The sequence below is a fragment of the Megalobrama amblycephala genome, linkage group LG14 (assembly GCF_018812025.1).
Source record: "Megalobrama amblycephala isolate DHTTF-2021 linkage group LG14, ASM1881202v1, whole genome shotgun sequence".
NCBI classification, from domain to species: Eukaryota; Metazoa; Chordata; class Actinopteri; order Cypriniformes; family Xenocyprididae; genus Megalobrama; species Megalobrama amblycephala.
The window spans coordinates 44,691,271-44,712,382 of record NC_063057.1 but is presented as its reverse complement, the minus strand read 5'-3'; the positions used below and the strand labels follow the sequence as shown (position 1 = coordinate 44,712,382).

The 21,112-nt window shown below is 36.8% G+C and overlaps 1 protein-coding gene and 1 long non-coding RNA gene across 5 annotated transcripts; both read left to right on the top strand.

The window, feature by feature from the left end:
- Positions 1 to 4,281: 4,281 nt before the first annotated feature.
- LOC125245791 (gastrula zinc finger protein XlCGF57.1-like) lies at positions 4,282 to 20,969 on the top strand. 4 transcript variants are annotated; one of them, XM_048156543.1, is made up of 4 exons: positions 4,282 to 4,401; positions 5,497 to 5,715; positions 7,912 to 9,367; positions 9,476 to 10,094. In XM_048156543.1, exons 2-4 carry the CDS (start codon positions 5,544 to 5,546, stop codon positions 9,699 to 9,701), a joined length of 1,854 nt encoding a protein of 617 aa, XP_048012500.1. In that variant the 5' UTR covers positions 4,282 to 4,401; positions 5,497 to 5,543; the 3' UTR covers positions 9,702 to 10,094. The 4 variants fall into 4 exon arrangements, with proteins under 4 accessions (XP_048012500.1, XP_048012502.1, XP_048012501.1 ...); XM_048156544.1 differs by lacking the exon at positions 4,282 to 4,401 and adding an exon at positions 4,453 to 4,583; XM_048156545.1 differs by lacking the exons at positions 7,912 to 9,367; positions 9,476 to 10,094 and adding an exon at positions 19,310 to 20,969.
- On the top strand, positions 13,670 to 14,545 carry LOC125245959. The gene is made up of 2 exons (XR_007179651.1): positions 13,670 to 14,078; positions 14,128 to 14,545. It is a non-coding gene; the product is annotated as an uncharacterized LOC125245959 (long non-coding RNA).
- Positions 20,970 to 21,112: the final 143 nt, after the last annotated feature.

The following is a 21,112-nucleotide window of genomic DNA, read 5'->3' as shown; positions in this document are numbered from 1 at the left end:
AATCTGACATGAACTGTTCCATAAATGTTGTTTCTTATGCTAAAATAGCATTAAAAAGTTTATTTTTCAAGCTAGACGAGCCAATGCACATGTGCAGTCCTAAGTGCGAGTCTCAGGTTTCAATGGGAACTGGAGCCTTAAATGACAGCTGCAGTGACGCAATGGCTGTATCAATCAGCAATTGGCTCTTTTTCTTAGAAGGCGGGATGTATTCCGCCATATTGCGTGTTGCAGTTTCTCTTTATCTATAGGATAGTGCAAAGCCAGAGACGGATGTGCTCAGCGCTTGTCATTTATCACAACTATGCTGTGTTTTCAACCACATAAGTACTAGTAAAACAATACATTTAGAGTTTGAAAAGTGCACACTGGTGTCTATTTGTTGGAAAATCAGATGCGAAGACCAGGAGACTTGGATGCATCTTCAACAGGATTCTTTATTGAGAACATGTGCTGTTGGTTGCTGCAGTCATCAAGTCCACTAAGGCAGTGTACATTGTAGTTTCCATAGATTTTTGGAAGCAGTGCTTAGAAATGGAGACAAATCACCTGGCTGACGCCCTTAAAGCATGCAAGTGAAGTATCCAGGTATAAAAACCCACTCCAGATTCTAAAGAGTGTTGTAAATCCTAATCCAATCAGCATAACTATTCAATAAATGGGACAGGGTCTCCAAGAGCCTTTAAAAACAAAAGGTGAGAATCTCAGTAATCTGACTCATTAGACTTAAAATAAAGAGAACAGGAACTGGCAGAAAAGTCTTGCTGGAAACTTCTGATGTCATCATCTTTACCTTAAAATGCTAAACACAATGTACTTCACCTTAGTATTTCATATGATATGTCAGGATGTAGGATCAGCAGATCTTAAACAGATTCTTAAATTTGTAATCCCACACTATGGAAGCAGCAATAAAAATCAATTCAAATATAATTTGCCAACATGTTTTATTCATATCAGATGCACATAGTATAAATAACTATAAAGTTTACTCCATCTTCCAGCCACTTCCATGTATTTCAGGAGAAACTGATGAATTCATGTGCTGTAAATCTAACTGACAGGACCCATCTCACGTTATAGATCAAGATCATTTATATAAATGATTTTAAACAACAAAACACACTCACACGTATTTGATAATCGGAATCAGAATAGCTGATGTCATGGTAAGCAAGTTCATGAATCTTTTGAATGAAAAAGGAGAAACAAAATAAAAGTGATATATCTGTCATACTGTGTTATTGTGGCTGCGGTGTGTGACGTGACAAGCATGAGGCATCACCATGGAAACAATAAGGGCAAATGTTCTAAAATAACAGTCGCCTTAAAAACCTCACTCTGGGGGGGTCAGTTAAGCTGCGCACACACTTAACGATTGTAAGGCCCATTATGAATGTAAATTGATACTTATGACTGATCACGCTTAAACGTGTCCAGTCAGAGCCAGTTGCGTTCAGTCGGCGATTACAGTTGGTGTTGAAATTCCATGTGTAAGTATTTAAATCTGCTTCAGTCGCAGGAAACAATAGCTATGTTTTGAACTCAGTCTAAGAATGTTTTAGCTAGTCGTTAAAATGTGCCCGGTTATCAAATATTTTAAACTGACATGTGAAAGGGTTAATAAAGCGCCCTTTGTCTAGGGCTGGGACAATAAATCGTTGCATCTTGAATCGAGAACTGATTCTGGATCGATTATGAGACTTTCCGAATGCATCACGATTTTCTCTCTAATCGATTCTGAGCTTTGTTTTCAACAGCAGATGGCAGTGTGTGCTTTAGAAACAGCCGTACTCTACTTGCTTCCAATGCTTTACAGACACCACTTGAACCTTCTATAAAATAATCATTCATAAATTTCGAAAAGGTTGAAGCGAATTACAAGGGTGTTTGGTAGTGATGTTCGATTCTTGAACAAATCGTTCTTTTGAGCCGGTTCTCAGAAAGTAACCGGTTCACTAATGTAACTGAATCAAACTTTAATTCTGGGTTGACGATGCAAGACGCACAAGCCCAAGTAGCACGTCCGACTCAAAAAGAACCGAATGAACCGGTTCAACTGACTGTCGAAGTTTGATGAGGATTACAGAGGAGTCTGATGAGTGAGTTGAAGATACAATGTAGGCACGTACTGAGGCACGTACTGGAAATATGCATATTATGACTACTGTTATTAAATAAAATGTTATTAGCTACAAAAAGCTTTTTGTCGAGAGATTGTAAATAGATTTTACTATGGTTTATTGTACATGCAGATTATATTTTAAATTAAGCCAATGAGTTTATAAAACTGCTTTATTCTTTTTATATACTTGAGACATGTAGAAAATATCCATGTTTGTGCATCAAAAGTGTGCTGTGGTCGCAAATCTTATACAAGATGTAGGCTACTCAATATTGGTTAGTCGTATCCAATATAAAGGATCCGCGTTCCAATGAAATTGTGACCACAAACTCCATTAACTTATGTGAATGAAAGGCAATAATCAGCATTATGTGTTTACACAAATAACTTTTTATTTTGAATGTTTCAATATGCGTTGACACAAATGACTTTATTTGAATGTTGCTTTGATATAACACGACACGGAGTTGCTAGAAAAGAAATGCATAAAGACATCATTGTATGATGAGGTTAAGAACCTATGAATTGGCTTTTTGAACCGGTTCCTTGAGCCAGACTGTCCGACAAGAACTGGTTTGTGGAAATGAATCAGACTTTGCTTCACTAGTGTTTACAGTGGGCTGTTAATCTCGCAACATAAAAGCATTCTAAGGTGCAAGTACATTCTCAGACTCAGCCAAACTAGGGCATATCGATATAAAGTATCAATATATCGATACTGACGTTGAGTATCGAAAGTATCAATACTCAAATAAAAATATTGATACTAAGGTGTTTTTTTTACCAGTGATTTTGTTTAATTTACAATAAATTTAATGCATGCAATATGCATTGAATTGGACAAATAACCTATGTTTAGTGAATAATTGTGTTGTAGATCTATTTTCCTGCTCATCTGAACACACGCAAATGCTGCAAGTCAGAAACAATCAATCACATAAAGCGTTCGCTCACTGCCGACACTACATTCAAACAGCTGCATGCGTTTAATATTGTAAAAAATCATTGATGCTTTTGGGAAACGCAGCCCTGAACAATGCTTAACAGCAGACAGAACAACATGATATGTTTGACTTATTTCACAACAAACAAAATGAAATAGTAGCCTACATAGTTTTTGCAATTACATTTATTTAAATTGAACATTAAAAGTTCATATTGATGTTTTGTTCTGTAACTACACTGTCAGAATACGAAGTTTGCATTTTATGGGTGCAACAGCCTGTCACTGGCGCTCTCTTATGAAACTGAACCATTACTACTGTGACCATAGTTTTGTAGATTTCCATGGTTAACACTACAAATAAACATTTTAACCATGTAAACAAAAATATGTGTAAACAAAAATATAATCTAATAAACTGCAATTAAGGCGTATTGAATGTTAAAATACCTTTCAAATATAATGTTAAGTGGGCACCATTACCCATTTTACTCATAGTAATTCAATAATTTAAGGACTTAAATTATTAATAATTTAATAACTTAAATTCAGATTAGAGGTATCGTATCGGTATCGGCGATTTTGGCCTTGAAAGTATTGGTATTGTATCGAAAACAAAATAAGTAGTATCGCCCATCCCTAAGCCAAACGCATAATAGCTCTTCTTCTTGAGCATTTGACATTTAAAAACTAGCCTAGAGCGCCATCTGCTGTTAAAAACTAAGCTCAAAATCAATTCAAAAGAGAATTGTGATTTGATGGTGTAGCGGCCACGTTATCTGGACTAAATGGAGTGCAACGCCTTGTTATACTGTGTTTCTGTATAATATTGATGGTTTCTATAGCTGTGTGTCATGGCTCTTATTGCAGTAGAGAGGAGACTGGATTCAAGTGCATCAGTGTATTGATAATAAACTGAAATACTCAGAAATCTTCAAAACTCAGGAACAAAAACAGAACAACCAAGCCAAAAGAAAACTTAACATGACACTTTTCTTACATAGTATTTTTGTCTTGTTTCCAGTCCAAATATCTAACAATTCTTCCAAATCCAAATGCTTTTACTTGATGTTAACTGACATAAGATTTTTTTTCTTGTTTTCTGAAGAATAAAAAAAAAAAGTAAAACGATCTGCCAATGGGGTAAGAAAAATAATCTATTGGGACAGAAACAAGATTTCAAACAGGGAAAAAAACATTTTTCTCATCCCATTGCAAATTATTTTGCTTGTGATTTAGTAGAGTGTTAACAGGACTTTTATTTTGGTCTGGGGATATTACGTCACAAGGCTACGCCGCGCTGCTGTATCTGTTGTGATTCGGCTGAGGAAAGGTTAGTGGTTTAAAGCATTTAAGTTGTTTAAATCAATGCAAACTGTTTAATCAAGTTTATAGTTTAATATACGTGCTGCAAAACTGTTTTTGTTATTGGCTCTAATATTTGCATGCTTTAATTAGCAGTAATGAGCGTTATTTTTGTGAGGAAAGCGCAGTCACACATGAGTAACAGAAAAGGTGCGTCTCATTTCGTTCCCTACATAGATATCGTGAATGAATTCATCATAAACACGAATTTGGTCACTGGCAAATAGCGATAAAGAAACGGAGCTTTTTGAAACTCCGAGTCAAATGAACCAAATGCTTTATGATTCAGTGATTCGAAGTGCTCGAATCGCCGCGCGCTGACGAGACATACTGGTCAAAACAGTGTAACGAGAACACAAACAAACACGCGTATTGATTTTTATAAACTACAAATTTTTCCTTCGAAGTGTAATATATTATTACATACTACATGTAAAAAATGAATGAATGCCTAGATAAGAATGTACTATATTTTGTTCCTTTATTAATTTGAAGCACTAATTTTGAGTGTTTGTTTGTTTGGCTAATCAGGTCATTTAACGCCATTAACTCTTACTGAATCCCTTACCAGTGCTCTGACTACTGAACTAGGGAGCGTATTGAGATTTTCTTCTTAAAATGTTATTTCCCCCACAAATAAAGAAATTGTTGTCATTTACTCAACCTCATGTCATTCCAAACCCGTAAGACTTTCGTTCATCTCAAATGAAGATTTGTTTTAATGAAATCTGAGAGCTTTCTGTCCATCCATTGACAGTCTACACAACTACCACTTTCAAGCCCCTGAAAGGTAGTAAGACAATCATTAAAGTAATCCATGTGACTCCAGTGGTTTAACCTCAGTTTGTGAAGTACAACATATTATTCTCCAACGCGTTCACGAGAGCACCATGACACATTGTGTTAACATGAGAGCAAATACTGTTGCGTGAACACGCCTTTGTGTTCTGAAGATGAACGAATGTCTTAAAGGTTTGGAATGACATGAGGATGAGTAATTAATGACAGAATTTTATTTCGGGGTGAATTAAACCTTTAAACATGACAAATTGTTCAAACACAGAAAAACTCCTGGTGAAGCAGCTGAGATCCATGTGACATATTATAAAGATGGCGTTAATTAAAGTGGAGAGTGAAGACCTAAAGATTGAAGAAGTATTCAGTCTGAAACAAGAAGATACTGAGGAACAAACAAAGATGGAGTTTATTAAAGAGGAGATTGAAGATTTGAAGATTGAAGAAACATTCAGTCTGAAACAAGAAGATACTGACACACAAACAGGTTGGTTTCATTCTCAGTTATTTGATTCATTTTAAAATGTCCAGATTTACAGAAATTAATGATATTTTTGAAGAATGTCAGATGAGTGTCCTAATTAAAGCGGTTTTATTTGATATGGAGTGGGTTGCCTCATGTGGGCAGACAATGAACTGAACTGAACTGAAAGCACAATAGTACGTTCCATTGCAACACCAGCGTCCAACAGCAGCCCTCGCCTCCACTATTTTGGGGTGAATGCGACTCTGCATATGGCAATATCAACTACTTTGTTAAAAAAAAAAAAACCTTTGTATTAATGCTGAAATCCAACCTGAAGAATGACAACACATAACATACAATCAATAGATAAGAAATCATCAAATTCTTTTAATAGTTTAAGTATTCTACTTTTTTTTCACAAAAGTGGAGTAATAGTAAATGTGTAAAGTTGAATAAAACTACCTTAAATATGTACTTAATGGTTGTATTCCACAACTGATAACGTAAAACGTGTATAAGATAATACAACATTTACTGGTGTCATAAAATTTACTGATGACTTAATTAGAATTTTTTTTTTATTGCGCTTCTGATTTGGCGGTGATTCGCCGATTTTGGGTGCGTAGGATATGATAGATTTTGATCCATATAAAGAGTCTAACCATTACTTTTTACACTTCTCCGTGTCTCACACTACTCCACTGCGCTCACTGAGTTTTTTTGCAGTGGATTGCCGAACATTGCGTTCTTATTCCACTTTGACTTCTTTTTCATTGTCATTCTTTCTTTGTATCTGTGCTGTTGTCCAGTTGGCATTTTCACTCCATTTTCACTGTGCTACCGAAGAACCACCTAGTGGCTGTTAGCAAAAAAGCATCAGCATTACGCCTCTTGTCTTGTATATTCATTGCTTCAAGTGAACATGAGAAAATCCTACTTCCACTTTTGGGTGTTTATTATTACGATGACACTCGTTAAATTAGGAAAAATAATATAATTAATTTGTGTAACATTTAAACATCAACTTCTAAATTGGAAACAATGAAAAATCACTTTATTATTATACAAAAGTATCTGAAGAGAAAAAAAAAAAAAAACATTTATTTTCCTTGTCTGTGAAACGGGGAAATACATTAAAACGTTTTTGGTGTTTTCATGGTTTCTATGGAAGAAAAAATGGAAATTTATGGTAACGTGGATATGACATCACTGACAAGCGACATAATGAGTAGGTCATTACACTGGTTAAAATAGCTGTTTGCTTAGGATTTAAATATTGTTGGAAACATTTGGGATATATATATAATGTTACACAATACAAAAACAAGTACACAAGTCAAGAAAATGTTACTGTTGGGCGAAAACCTCGTATCCTTACTATTGGTCACCCTTCACGTCTCTCTGTGGGTTTTACAAGTATTTAACCAAAATAAAAAGTATTTAAAAGAGCTTTTGACTAAACCTCGTAACTCCATTGGATCCTCAAACTGTGGGCAAAACCCTGTAACTCCACCCCGTTTTTTGAATTGAAGTGCCGCGAACAGCAGAGCTGAAGGTAAGCATTGATCTTTCTTCTTAGGCAAATATGTTTTAGAATTAGCCTTAGGTGGTTGCAAAATATGCATTGTATCTGTTTAACAAAATTTAGCTCTGATGTTAACATTGTGATTTATAAATTGAATAGTTTGCTGAGGAGACTAGTGATGTGACAAGAAATGATCAGACTAAAGTTGTAGCTTATGGTTTGTTTTATCGCTATTTAAGATTGTCATCAGCAGAAGTATCAGCTGTATGGCTAGATAACCAAATTGTTGCTATTTAGGCAAACTACTGCTATTTTTTTTTTTATACAATGTCTGTGTCCTTGGAGGAAATGTGTGCAATGGTCATTGTGTCCTATGAGGAGGTTAGACACAGATAGAGACAGCAAAGAAGGAGAGAACAGCAAAAAGGTAGAACAAAAAAGAATGGGAGATAATCCCAGCTCAGAGAAAGGGAATGAGGAAACGACACTGGAGAGTGTAGAGAGGAATTTGAAACTGAAGCAGGTATAGTGAACAATGAGTTAATAGTACATTGAAATATCAATTCCTACACAACTCATAAACAGTGTAATGAGTGGTAATTATTGTTGAATGAATAGATGGGCACATTTCACAGCAGTAGCACACATATATACATACACACTAATGTTTTCTCTTGTTGTTTTTTTGTTAGATTCCTGTGATGGCAGCGAGAGTGTTAGAGTTCGAGGAAGAAAGAGGAAGGGTACAAGTAATTGGAAGTGTGTGCAGAAAAAAAGAAGAATGATGGGACAACCCTATGTTGGGATAAGCGGGAAAGAACAGGCTAACATAGAGCCCCGGGTGATGGGACCAAGATGCCAGTCAGCTGGATGCATGAAGTCCTCCAAGCATCACTGCAGTACAATTGGAGAAGCAGACAGGGAGAATATTTTTAAATGTTTCTGGGAGAACATGAACTGGGAAGAGAAAAAAATTTATGTGCGTAGTTTGGTAGACGTCATCCCAGTACAGAGGAGAAGGGGGTCTGAAAATTCAAGAAGGTCATCTACTCTTAATTTCTTTTTAAAAGTTGATGGACAGAGAAAAAGGGTGTGCAAGAGTTTGTTTTTGGCAACACTCGGACTAGGGGAATGGTCTGCCCTTAACTGGGTGCAAGACACAGGAAATACACAGCAGAATGAAGCATTATGTCACCGACGTAAGGCTCAAGAGTTCATGAAGAGTTTTCTACGGGATCTCCCTAAGGTGCCTTCCCACTTCTGTAGGTCGTCAACATCAAAACAGTTCCTGGAGCCTGTCTTTAAGTCTGTGATTGATGTGTATAATGTGTACCATCGAGCTGCTGAGGAAAAGATGCTGAGACCATTCTCAAGGCAGGTCTTCTCAGAAGAATTAAGGCAGCAGAACCTCAGTCTTTACCATCCAAAGAAGGACCAGTGTAATACCTGCTGCTCCTTCAAGGCTGGTAACTTGTCAGATAACGAGTGGCAGGTCCACTTGCTTAAAACTGAAGAGGCCTGTGCGGCAAAATTGCAGGACAAAAATGATGCGAGCGAAAAGACCATGGTTGTCTGCATGGATCTGCAAGCCCTCCTCCTTTGCCCCAGATTTAACTCATCGGCTCTTTACTATAAAACAAAACTCGCCGTCCACAACTTTACAATTTATGACATATCTACACACGACACCACTTGCTATGTCTGGCATGAAGGTGAGGGAGCTCTCTCTTCCAGTGAGTTTGCATCCTGTGTCACCGATTTCCTCTCTGAGCATAAGGAGTATGAGAAGTACATTTTGTGGAGCGATAGTTGTGGGAACCAAAACCATAATTTGGTGCTCAGCAATGCTCTTCTGAAGTTTTCCACAGAGAATGAGAAGGTAGTGATTCAGAGGTTCCTGGAGAAGGGGCATACAGAGATGGAATGTGACTCAGTGCACACTGTCATTGAGAGACGTCTGAGAAACCAGGAGATCTATGTCCCAGCGCAATATGTTGCCCAGATGAAGAAGGCGTGCTCCAAGCCCAACCCGTATAAAGTCAAATATGTGGACCATAACTTCTTCCAAGACTTCACCAAACTGAGGCTCTGCAAGTCTATCCACCCAGGGATCAAACTTGATGACTCATCTGATATCAGAGCCATCAGGTAACTTTCAAACTAAAATCATGTGTCTTTCACCAGCAAAAGTATAATAATGCTGTGTAAATGGTGGTGTTCGAAATCTGTAAACTCTTTCTTTTTGCATGTTATTAGGTACAACATTAATGGCACGATGGACTTCAAGATCCAGCACTCGGCTGATTGGACTCCATTTTCAAAGCGCCAACAAATACAACACACCACCTCAGCCACACCTTCAGTCACTCCACTCTATACAGAGAGCCTGAAGATAAAGGAGATGAAATACAGACACCTCCAAGACCTCAAGGAGATCATACCAAAAGACTTCCACAGCTTTTATGACAATCTAAAACACTAGGAAACACAAACACGCTCAGTCACTCACTCACATGCATACACAAAACAAAACAAAACAAAATGACAGACTGCTAATACATTGTTGGTAGATGCATTGCTGTAATTTTGTGAGATCAATTTTTCAATGGGTGCCATCCCTTTGAGCGTGCTTCAGGCCAACGGTTCTGTTTAAATTGTTCATTTTGCTACTGTGCTTGCATCATTATCCAATATAAATTAAGAGCAAATTTTCATTGATAATGGACTACATGTTTTTAACTTCTTAGAACTTGATTACATGCACAATAATAAATGCATTAAAGTAGGTGAATCTATCAAGTGTATATTACTATACTATTATTAAAGGGGTCATGAATTGAGAAATAAAAATTTTCTTTGAGCTTTTGACATATAAGAGGCTATCATACTATAAGAATATCCTGTTTTTTTCAGAACTGAAAACTTCCTCGAAAATGACTCGTTCTGGAATGTGCCAAGATATTTGAAAGAATGCTTCTGCAGAAGATCAGCGCCTACTTCAACATTGTTACCATTGTAGCCCAGCCCACTGATTCGTGCATGACAAATAGTAGGTAAATAACATTCATAACGCTAACACTAGATTGAGCAACTGAAGAATGCAAAATGTTGAGCAGTGTCAGGTTGTGGAAAAACAGTCATTGGATAACCTTCCTTCTGATTCCAACATTAGGAATGTATGGTTGAACTTTATTTTTTAATGAGGTTCCAGATTGCATGAGTATAACTGCCTTCACGTGCTCTCAGAATTATCGTATATACGATTTTCCTAGGTAAGCATTGCACATGAACACCCTCCCGTTTCGAAACTTGAATGCGATAAGCTTGTAATCGCGACTTCAGAAGTAGGAATTATCCACATGAAGACCGCATTTGTTCACTTCATTTCAACGCGGATTCCTTTGTAAACAAGACAATGGCAGATTTTCAGAGGCTGAAATTAAAGAATGATGCTTTGCCCTCTATATTGGAACTGACGCAACACGCACGCAAGTAAAAAAAAAAAAGTTGGTAACACTATTTTAGTGTCATTGTTACACCTTACATGCAGCTACTATTGTAACAACTATAAATTATGCATAATTATATGCACTCAAACCAAACCCTAATCGTAACCCTGTAGTAAGTACATGTATGTAATTAATATTAGATGTAGGTAATTAATATTACTCAGTACTTAAATGTATAATTAGTGTAACAAAGACACCTTAAAATAAAGTGTTTTTACTTTGCAAAAAGTTTTTACTTTGTCACTATTACTTTGCCACAGATTGTTTGATATGTACTCAATATGTACTTTGTCTAACCATTATTCACAGAAGGGTCCACAACCAAGACTTAAAAAGCATATGAAATACGCATAATTGTTGGTATATATTTGAACTTTTACTAAAAACTTTCTGTAGTATCTTCGGTTACCAGTGTTTGGGGTAACGCATTATAAGGATCTTGAGTTACGTAATCAGATTATTTTTTTCAAGTAACTATTAAAGTAACGTATTACTTTTTAAATTTACAACAAAATATCTAAGTTACTTTTTCACATTTATTGACTGACAGCTCTCCTGTTTCCATGTTAAGAGAAATAAATGCAGAGGTGGTGTGTGCACTGTGTGAACATGATGGTTATTGTAGTTCTAGAATACATATGAACATGTAATTACTCATCTCACTTGCACAAAACAGTTAAATGCAATCTCATAATTTATGCAAACCTGTAATAATTAGCTATATTAAAGGTGCCCTCGAATGAAAAATTGAATTTATCTTGCCATTGTTAAATAACAAGAGTTCAGTACATGGAAATGACATACAGTGAGTCTCAAACTCCATTGTTTCCTCCTTTTTATATAAATCTCATTTGTTTAAAAGACCTCCGAAGAACAGGCGAATCTCAACATAACACCGACTGTTACGTAACAGTCGGGGCGTACGCCCCTAATATTTGCATATGCCAGCCCACGTTTCCAACATTATAAAAGGCATTAGACAAGGGCAGCCAGTATTAACGTCTGGATGTGCACAACCAAATCATCAGACTAGGTAAGCAAGCAAGAACAACAGCGAAAAATGGCAGATGGAGCGATAATAACTGACATGATCCATGATTACATGATGTTTTTAGTGATATTTGTAAACTCTTTCTAAATGTTTCGTTAGCATGTTGCTAATGTACTGTTAAATGTGGTTAAAGTTACCATCGTTTCTTACTGTATTCACGGAGACAAGAGAGCCGTCGCTATTTTCATTTTTAACACTTGCAGTCTGTATAATGCATAAACACAACTTCATTCTTTATAAATCTCTCCAACAGTGTAGCATTAGCCGTTAGCCACGGATCACTATCAAACTCATTCAAAATCAGAAGTAAACAATATAACAGTATACAATACTCACATAATCCAACGCATGCATGCCGCATGCATGACGAACACTTTGTAAAGATCCATTTTGAGGGTTATATTAGCTGTGTAAACTTTGTTAAGGCACTGTTCAAGGCAAGCGCGAGCTCTGTGGGCATGGACCACGGGATTTAAAGGGGCCGCAGCATAAAATCGGCACGTTTATAATGATGCCCCAAAATAGGCAGTTAAAAAAATTAATAAAAAAAAAATCTATGGGGTATTTTGATCTGAAACTTCAGACACATTCAGGGGACACCTTAGACTTATATTACATCTTTTAAAAACATAATCTAGGGCACCTTTAAATTACACAGATATACTTTTTGTATTTAATCTCAATTTATTAACTAATGTCTTTGCTGCTGACCTTCAATAATGGACAGAGAAGATTAGAAGATTAAATTTCTTTAGATTAGATTAAGAAATAAGAGTGTTGAATTTACTTCTTCTGTATCCTGTTCTTTAATCCAGAATGGCAGCACAGCTGAAAGGTTTGTTTGAGCTGCGTCCTCTACTGTACAGGCATAAATATGCATTTCCTTCAGCCTGAGGCGGTAACACTTTAGAATACTGATCCTTCATTAATGAATAACTACACAGGAACAAATGAGTAATGCATTATTAACACTCTAGTAACTACTATTAACTAACAAGTAACTCTGATGAATGAATTAGTAAGTAATAGTACTCAGTTAAAGGTGGTAGTTCACTATTAGCTAATCAGTAACTACTGTTTTTTTTCATACCTCCCAGAGAACTACTAAGAACTACTATATACATGTTCGTAATTAATGTGAATAATGAATAATGTATAATTAATTCTAGAGTGAAGGCCTTGGTAACCCACTAGTAATGACTGAAGTATTACCAAATACCTAAGAAGGAATTACTAATTATTTGGATCAGTATTCTAAAGTGAAAAGCATGATAACTCTCTAGTAACTACTGTAGTCATTGTAAACTTTTGAGGTTTTTGTAAAGTATTGGATAGTAATAACTCAAGAGTTACTATATAACTCTAAAGTAACTACTTCTTATTTGGATCAGTATTCTAAAGTGAAGATCATAGTAACCAACTAGTAGTTACTTAAGTGTTACCAAATATACCATAAGGAATTACTGTACAAAAACATACAAAAACATCAAAAGTTTACAAAGACAGTAGTTACTAGAGATTTATCATGTTTTTCACTTTAGAATACTGATCCAAATAATTAGTAATTCCTTCTTAAGTATTTAGTAATACTTCAGTCATTACTAGTGGGTTACCAAGGCCTTTACTTTAGAATTAATTATACATTATGCATCATTCATGTTAATTATGAACCTGTATATAGTAGTTCTTAGTAGTTCTCTGGGAGGAATGAAAAAACAGTAGTTACTGATAAGTTAATAGTGAACTACCACATTCAACTGAGCGCTACTACTTACTAATTCATTAATCAGAGTTTATTGTTAGTTAATAGTAGTTACTAGAGTGTTAATAATGCATTATTAATTTGTTCCTGTGTAGTTATTCATTAATGAAGGATCAGTATTCTAAAGTAAGAGGCTTATTCATTTCACTTTTTGTGTGAAAGGGCCTTAATATTTGCTAAAAATAGAACCTTTTTTGTTGTTATTAAAAAACAAACAAACAAGCCCAGCCCAGGTGAGGAAGAAACGCAAAATTAATGTAACATTACTTTTCATAAAAAGTAGCTAACTCAATTAGTTACTTTTTTAGGGAGTAACGCAATATTGTAATGTATTACTTTTAAAAGTAACATTGTCAGTTACACTATGAAATCAAGTTAGAACAACCACACAAATACATAAGAAATAAAGAAAAATATAGATAAGAACTTAGCAAGTTGTCAGACTGGAATATCCTTGGTTTTTGAGGCATAGTCGGTTCATTGTCTTGCGTTTCAGCATCAGACTCTGGTTCGAACATGTATGGCTGAACCTCTCTTGTTGCCATTATTCCACAATTTTCAAAACAATTCAAACGTGAACTGACAGGGGGCATTGAAACTTGTTTTAAATCACAACACTGTTATCCAACCATAGCAGTGGGCATTTACTTTCAAATCTTCAATGCGGCACGCACAGAAAATGGGAGTGTTTCACAATTGAGTCTCTAAAACAGTGGAAAATAGCCTATTACTTATGATGTTTTTGTTTGTTTTTTTAATGTAAAAAAAAATGTGGCAAACATCTTAAGTGGATCTTAGACAATAGAATAAAATAATAAAAAACGCAGTTCATGACCCCTATTTAATAATTAATAAGTATAATTCTTTATAGTGTTTTAGTTGGCATCAGTATTGAGTGTTTGTGGTTTCTTCAGCCAAATGTAGAAGGATACTGTACAATGGAAGTACTAGGCAGTTGTTTGGGCTCTTGTTTAATAAATATATACACACACACTCACTCAGAAGAAACTTTGTCTAATAAGGCTAATGTTGTTTGCACTTTAAACGTAATGCAATACACTTACTACCTTCAGTTGTGGCCCTTCTAATGACGGACACAACACGTTTCCAGTATTCTCTGGTCAAAAACATTGTAAGTATCTGAGCTTAATTTAGACAAAATGTTAATAATATAATGACATATACAAGTGATTATTTTTGAAGCAACAATACCAGCTTTGACAACGCAATGCTCGAGATGGTCCTCACTGCAGAACACAAGATCCAGGGGGTCTATATCCAACTCCTCCCACTCTACATATCCCTTAACCTACCTGACTCTGCCCCCTGGATCTCGAGTGTTCTGCAGTGAGGGGCTACTGAACATCTGTTTTACAGCTTTTCACTTACTATTGATAATTCCATAATTTCCCTGTCTTCTCAGGTTAAGTTTGGGTGTCATCCTTGGTGTCTATCTTTTGAAATGCATGTTAATAATGTCACTCTGTCTGCATATTTCCACCTACCGAACATCAGTATTCTTCGTCTATTTTTTAAACCCGATACCACAGCCATTCTTGTACATGCTCTAGTTACTTCACGCATTGTGCGAAATCAGCTGCCCGCATAATTACTAGAACCTCTTACATTGTGCACAAATCTCCTGTTCTTTATCGGTTACACTGGTTTCCTGTTAAATATCACGTAGTGTATAAGATTTAGCTTTTCACTTGCTTCATATATATACTCAGTGCTCAACACTATAAATCGTGTTGTAATTAGAAACCAAACCTTTGACGGTCTTCAGACTACACAGTGTGAACACAAATAAGCATGGGACTGTTTGAAAGCAGCTGCCTGTCAGTGGGTACCGACAGTGTTTACACAACACCGTTTTCAACTAAAAATGGAAAACTTTTTATGGGTTTTGGCTGTTAATTTACACGACAATGGCATTTGGTGGCCTAAAAAGAAACTTTTGAAAACTGGTTTCAAAGTACAGGTTTTTGAAAATGATACCATTGTCATCTCCATCTAAACTGCAAAAACGTGAATCTTTGAAAACGGTGATGGCATGTACATGATTCACCTTATTTGTCAACGCAGAATTAAAAGGGACCTATTATGCCCTTTTTTACAAGATGTAAAATAAGTCTCTGATGTCCCCAGAGTGTGTATGTGAAGTTTTAGCTCAAAATACCTCACAGATAATTTTTATAGCATGTTAAAATTGCCACTTTTAGTGGTTGAGCAAAAACGAGCTGTTTCAGCGTTGACCCTTTAAATGCAAATGAGCTGCTGCGATCATCCTAAGAGGGCGGAGCTTCACAAGCTGATTCTCTGGTGACAGGATTCAGTCAGGATGCACTATAATGAGAGAAACTGTGAACAGTGGCGTAGCGTCTGGGCATGCAAGGTATGCACGTGCATATGGGCCCGGGCGGATTGGGGGCCAGCTATTACGGGCTTAACCCCAAAGTATACTACGGGCGTCCGCGCACCGTCCGCATCACGAACATTCATCATCAGGAGGGTTTGCGGTGCAGCCCAATTTTCGTGATGGCATGGACAGTGTGTGTACTGTACAACAGCCCATGCGAGAGTGAATTGAGTGCTTAAAAACAAAAGTCCACTAGATAGTGCGCATTGCACACGCCGAACGCGTCTTTCTGTAGCCAAATACTTTCAAAGCCTCACACGCACGTCTGTGCGTGAGACAGAATCCGTGTACATGTTCAGAAAAATGAAGTATATTATTAATGTTGTCAATAACTTGCTATAGCCTATCTATTTTAAATGTACTGAAAATCATTAAGAATCTGAATAAATGGACCATTTCTGCCGTTTTTCAAGTGGGTTTCTGAAACGTATGCATGCAGTAATGTAAGTAGCACAGAATTTTAAATGAGTCATAATGGTTTTCTGAAGAAAAAAAAAAAAAAGAAAGAAAAAAAAAACGACTACGTCTGCACATTTCAGGATGTGAATAAAAGTAACTCGTACTCGTTGGGGTAGATAGTCTTTATTCAACGAAATAAAATTCACATAAAACGTGGCGGAAACATATTTAGAGAAGAAACTTTTAGTAAATTTATTAGGAAAACGTGCATTAAAAAAAGTCTGTGACAGAATAATTCATTCATAACTTAATAACATAAATCTTAGCACTCATCGTATCTGAAATGATGATCATTCTTAAATTCCAAAGCCAGAGTCGAATGGGTCAAATTCAAATTTAGACTGTGTTGAAAAGCCTTTTTTTTTTTTTTTTGACATTTTTTAAATGCAAAGTCAAAATGATGGAGGACAGCATATAGTATTGTCATTCCTAGAAATGTTTTTTTTTTTTTTTTTTTAAACAAGTTTTGTCTGCATGTTAGTGATAATATCTTATTCATATTAAAGTCCTGGGACTCATTCGACGCACATCCCCTCCACCCCCCGCGAAACCGAGGGGGGCCCGTGAAAATTTTTTGCATACGGGCCGAGGGCTAACTTGCTACGCCACTGACTGTGAATATATGCTGCATGGAGATAGAACAGGTATAGTTTAATTAAATTACGGTTATAACTTATATTGTCGTCTTGTTTTTATCCACCATATTAGTACAAGCCTGTTGTACCGTCCGAATGATGGCCAAAACTATACAGATGAGTTTTATGACGTTTATTGTACTTCACACAAAAGATGAAGCATATGTTTTCACTCTAGAAAATCACTGTAAGAGCTGAATAAAACACGCAAGCATGCATTAAAATATTATCCATAAACTCTCTCTCTTTCCCTTGTATTATCACCAACATATACAGCGAATTACACAGAAACACTCGTTACAACTAACAGTAAACAAATATATAAAGACCTTATGCCTTTCGGGTGGTGCTTAATAAACTTTATACCGGTAAGTAAACTCAGATGAACTGTAATAAAGTCCCCTCACCTTCATTACTGCCGTATCCAGTATCACTCTGGAGACTGTAAGCTGGATCACAAACAGTTTTTACTTGTGTATCCTTGAGTAGCACATTTTTAGCACAGTCTCTGTTTTGTATTGTCCCTTTGTATTGATATTCGTTCACTAAGCAGTCCGGTGTGAAATGATTTTCGCAGACATAAACGAATTTTGGCAGAACTGAGGGAGCATTTTCCTGGAAAACCAAGTTAATCCACCTCGTTTAGGGAGTAAATGGAGAGAGTTATGTGGATTAATCCATCCAGTTACAGAACACCAAACACAAAACGCTTGGGAGACGTTCGTCAGTGCAGCAATGGCGGACTCGCTGTGAACGCACACAGGGCGGTTCTATGTTCAAACTTCAGTGTCTGTCAACATTCGTGGGCGGGGCCTGTGGCTTTTGTGACCTCACACTGCCAGGGATCTGGAAACGGCTTGTTCAGAGACACTGCTTATGATTTTTTTTAAAAAGGAGCGGGTGTACACACACTGCCAACACACATTTATGTCCAAACACCATGCAAAAGTGAATTTTGCATAATAGGTCCCCTTTAAGGTATTTCTGTAAATGTGCAAGACTTCTGATTTATTAGCGGCTATAGGGAAATTACAAGAAGAATATTAAAGTGCAGTAAACTGTAAAAATAAGGTGGATAGGCATGCGTTTGGCGCGAGGACTTTGTAAAAGAATGCATATAAGCGTAGGCAAGTAATCTTTCTTTACAAAGTGACATTGCCAACTACTTGTCTGGCATGCGTAATACAGCGTTTTTTTTCGCGGATCCTTGTTAACAGGGATAGTTTTGATAAGGTTGTTATCTGTAAAAAGAAAAAAACTTTTCCATTTTTAGTACATCACTGTCATGTAAACGTACTATGAGTCATAATAGTCTTGGCTATTGGACCCGCAGTCCACCTGTGCCTATTGATTTCCAACCCGCACCGAAGTATTGCTCTATTAAGCTGCTTTTCCACCGAAATTACCCGGAACAATTTGTCCCCAGGAACTTTTTCCCCCAGACCTATTGCTAGCTGCGTTTCCATAGCGTTCTAAAGTACCGTGAAGATAGTCCAGTTCCCGCTGGATTTCGTCCTCTGCATTTAAGCTTAATTAAGCATGAACCTCATCGTCAGTCCATCGTCAGTCCCAGTTGTATTTTTTAAACTCCATTGTTGATTCAAATAGCAAACAACTCTTACTGCATGCACCGCAACAGACAACGATGGTTGAAATAAAATGCAGGGAGTCAACCCATCAAAATGCTCCATGAACTCAACCAATCAGCATAATAAGCGCCCATTCCCATCCCCGAAAGATCTGAAACTGAAAAAGTGCTACCTAGCGAGTACCACCCCAAAGTTCCTAGTTCCTGGGGAAAGTGCGGTGGAGACATGGCTTTAATTAACTTTGACATGGTTGGCTATTACATATAGTAACATGGTTGTTATTACATATAGTTAGTTAGCCTTCCTAACTCCACCATGTTGTATATGTATTGCTCATTAATAAAGAATGTGAAAATGCAGCTCATTTTGTCTAATTCTTAGTAGTTTAAGTAATTGAAATAACAGTATCAATTAAGATGTCAACAGCCATAATCAATTCCTCTTTAAACAGGTTCCTTCATCTGTTGCCAGCATTAGCTTTCTTCCCTCTTTCTCCTTAATCTACCTTTACTTTCTCCATTGCCACAAAGCAGGAGCCCATTTTCCCCTCTGCCCAATGTTAAGATACTGCCACAGCCAAAATTGTTTATATCATTTATCAAGACAGGATGGGCAAGTGAACTTGTAACACTGGTGTTAATTTGTATTTGTCCCTTTTCACCTTAGACCTGATGCCGCTGAAAGAGGAGAGTCAAGAACTCAATAAAGAGGAAGAGAAAAATTATTTCATAACTGGAGAAAAATCCACACAGACTGAAAAGCTGGACTCACGAAAAAGAGCTCAGAAGACCAAATCTAACATTTCTAATCAAACACAAAAACAAAACCTTGATGTCCACAAGAGAGTTCACCCTGGAGAGAAGCCTTTCACCTGCAAACTGTGTGGGAAGAGCTTCTCACAAAAAGAAAGCCTTAAGAATCACATGAGAATTCACACTGGAGAGAAGCCGTTTGTATGTGGTCAGTGTGGAAAGAGTTTCAGATGTAAAGAAAAGCTTAATAACCACATGAAGATTCACTCAAATGAGGACTATTTTATATGTCATCAGTGTGGAAAGAGGTTCACAGACAGGAAATACCTTGAGAGGCATGTAAAAACTCACACTGGAGAGAAGCCATTCATGTGCCATGAGTGTGGAAACAGTTTTCGAGTCAGTAGAAACCTAAAGAATCACATGAGAATCCACACTGGAGAGAGGCCTTTCATGTGCGATCACTGCGGAAAGAGTTTCATTAATAAAGTTAGCCTTAAAAATCACATGGACATTCACACTGGAAAGCCATTCACATGTGATCACTGTGGAAAATGTTTTGCGTATAAAACAACACTTAATACCCACATGAGACTTCACACTGGAGAGAATCCATTCACCTGCAAACTGTGTGGAAAGAGCTTCTCACGAAAAGGAAATCTGACGATTCACATGAGAATTCACACTGGAGAGAAGCCATTCACATGTGTTCAGTGTGGAAAAAGTTTCAGACGTAAAGAAACTCTTTTTACCCACATGAGCATTCACACTGGAGACAGTCCTAACCCCTGCAAACTGTGTGGAAAGAGCTTCTCACGAAAAGGAAATCTGAAGATTCACATGAGAAGTCACTCTGGAGAGAGGCCTTTCACATGTGATCAGTGTGGAAAGAGTTTCAGACGTAAAGAAACTCTTAATTTCCACAAGAAGATTCACTCAAGAGAGAACCGTTTTATATGTCATCAGTGTGGAAAGAGTTTTACAGACAGCGATCTCCTTAAGAATCATGTAATAACTCACACTGGAGAGAAGCGTTTCATGTGCCATCACTGTGGAAAGACTTGTAAAAGCAAAGCAATCCTTGAGATTCACATTAGAATTCACTCTGGAGAGAAGCCTTTCACCTGCCTTCAGTGTGGAAAGAGTTTCACACGTAAAGCAAACCTTCAGACTCACATGAGAGTTCACTCTGGAGAGAAGCCTTTCATATGCCATCTTTGTGGAAAGAATTTCAGATTTGAAGGAAACCTTAAGTGTCATATGAGGTATCACAATGGATAGAGGCCTTTCATGTGTTGGTAGTGTGAAAAGAGTTCCACATTTCAATAGTCCTAAAAAAAACATAATTTACAAAGTAATTATTGAAGCATTTGCAGATTGTGGCAAGAGGTTCACAACATGTATAATATCGAAAAAAAAAAAAAAAAACTCATTCACTCTGGAGGAAGGCAATTTAATCATACCTGCAAAAAAATTTGCTGTTTTGAATCAAAATGTGTTGTTTATGTGTATCATGTAGATCTTTTTTTTTCTTTTTTTTTTAGTTGCAAGCACAATAAACTTAACAATAATAACTGGAAATTGTCTAATTTCACATAGACTGGAGTGAGACCATAGACTAGTAGTTCCCAACCTGGGTGTAACGAGGCGGGAGACTCGGAGAGATCCATGTGCAGCTTTATTAACCAATAATCGTGGTCGTACAGGCAAGGGTCAG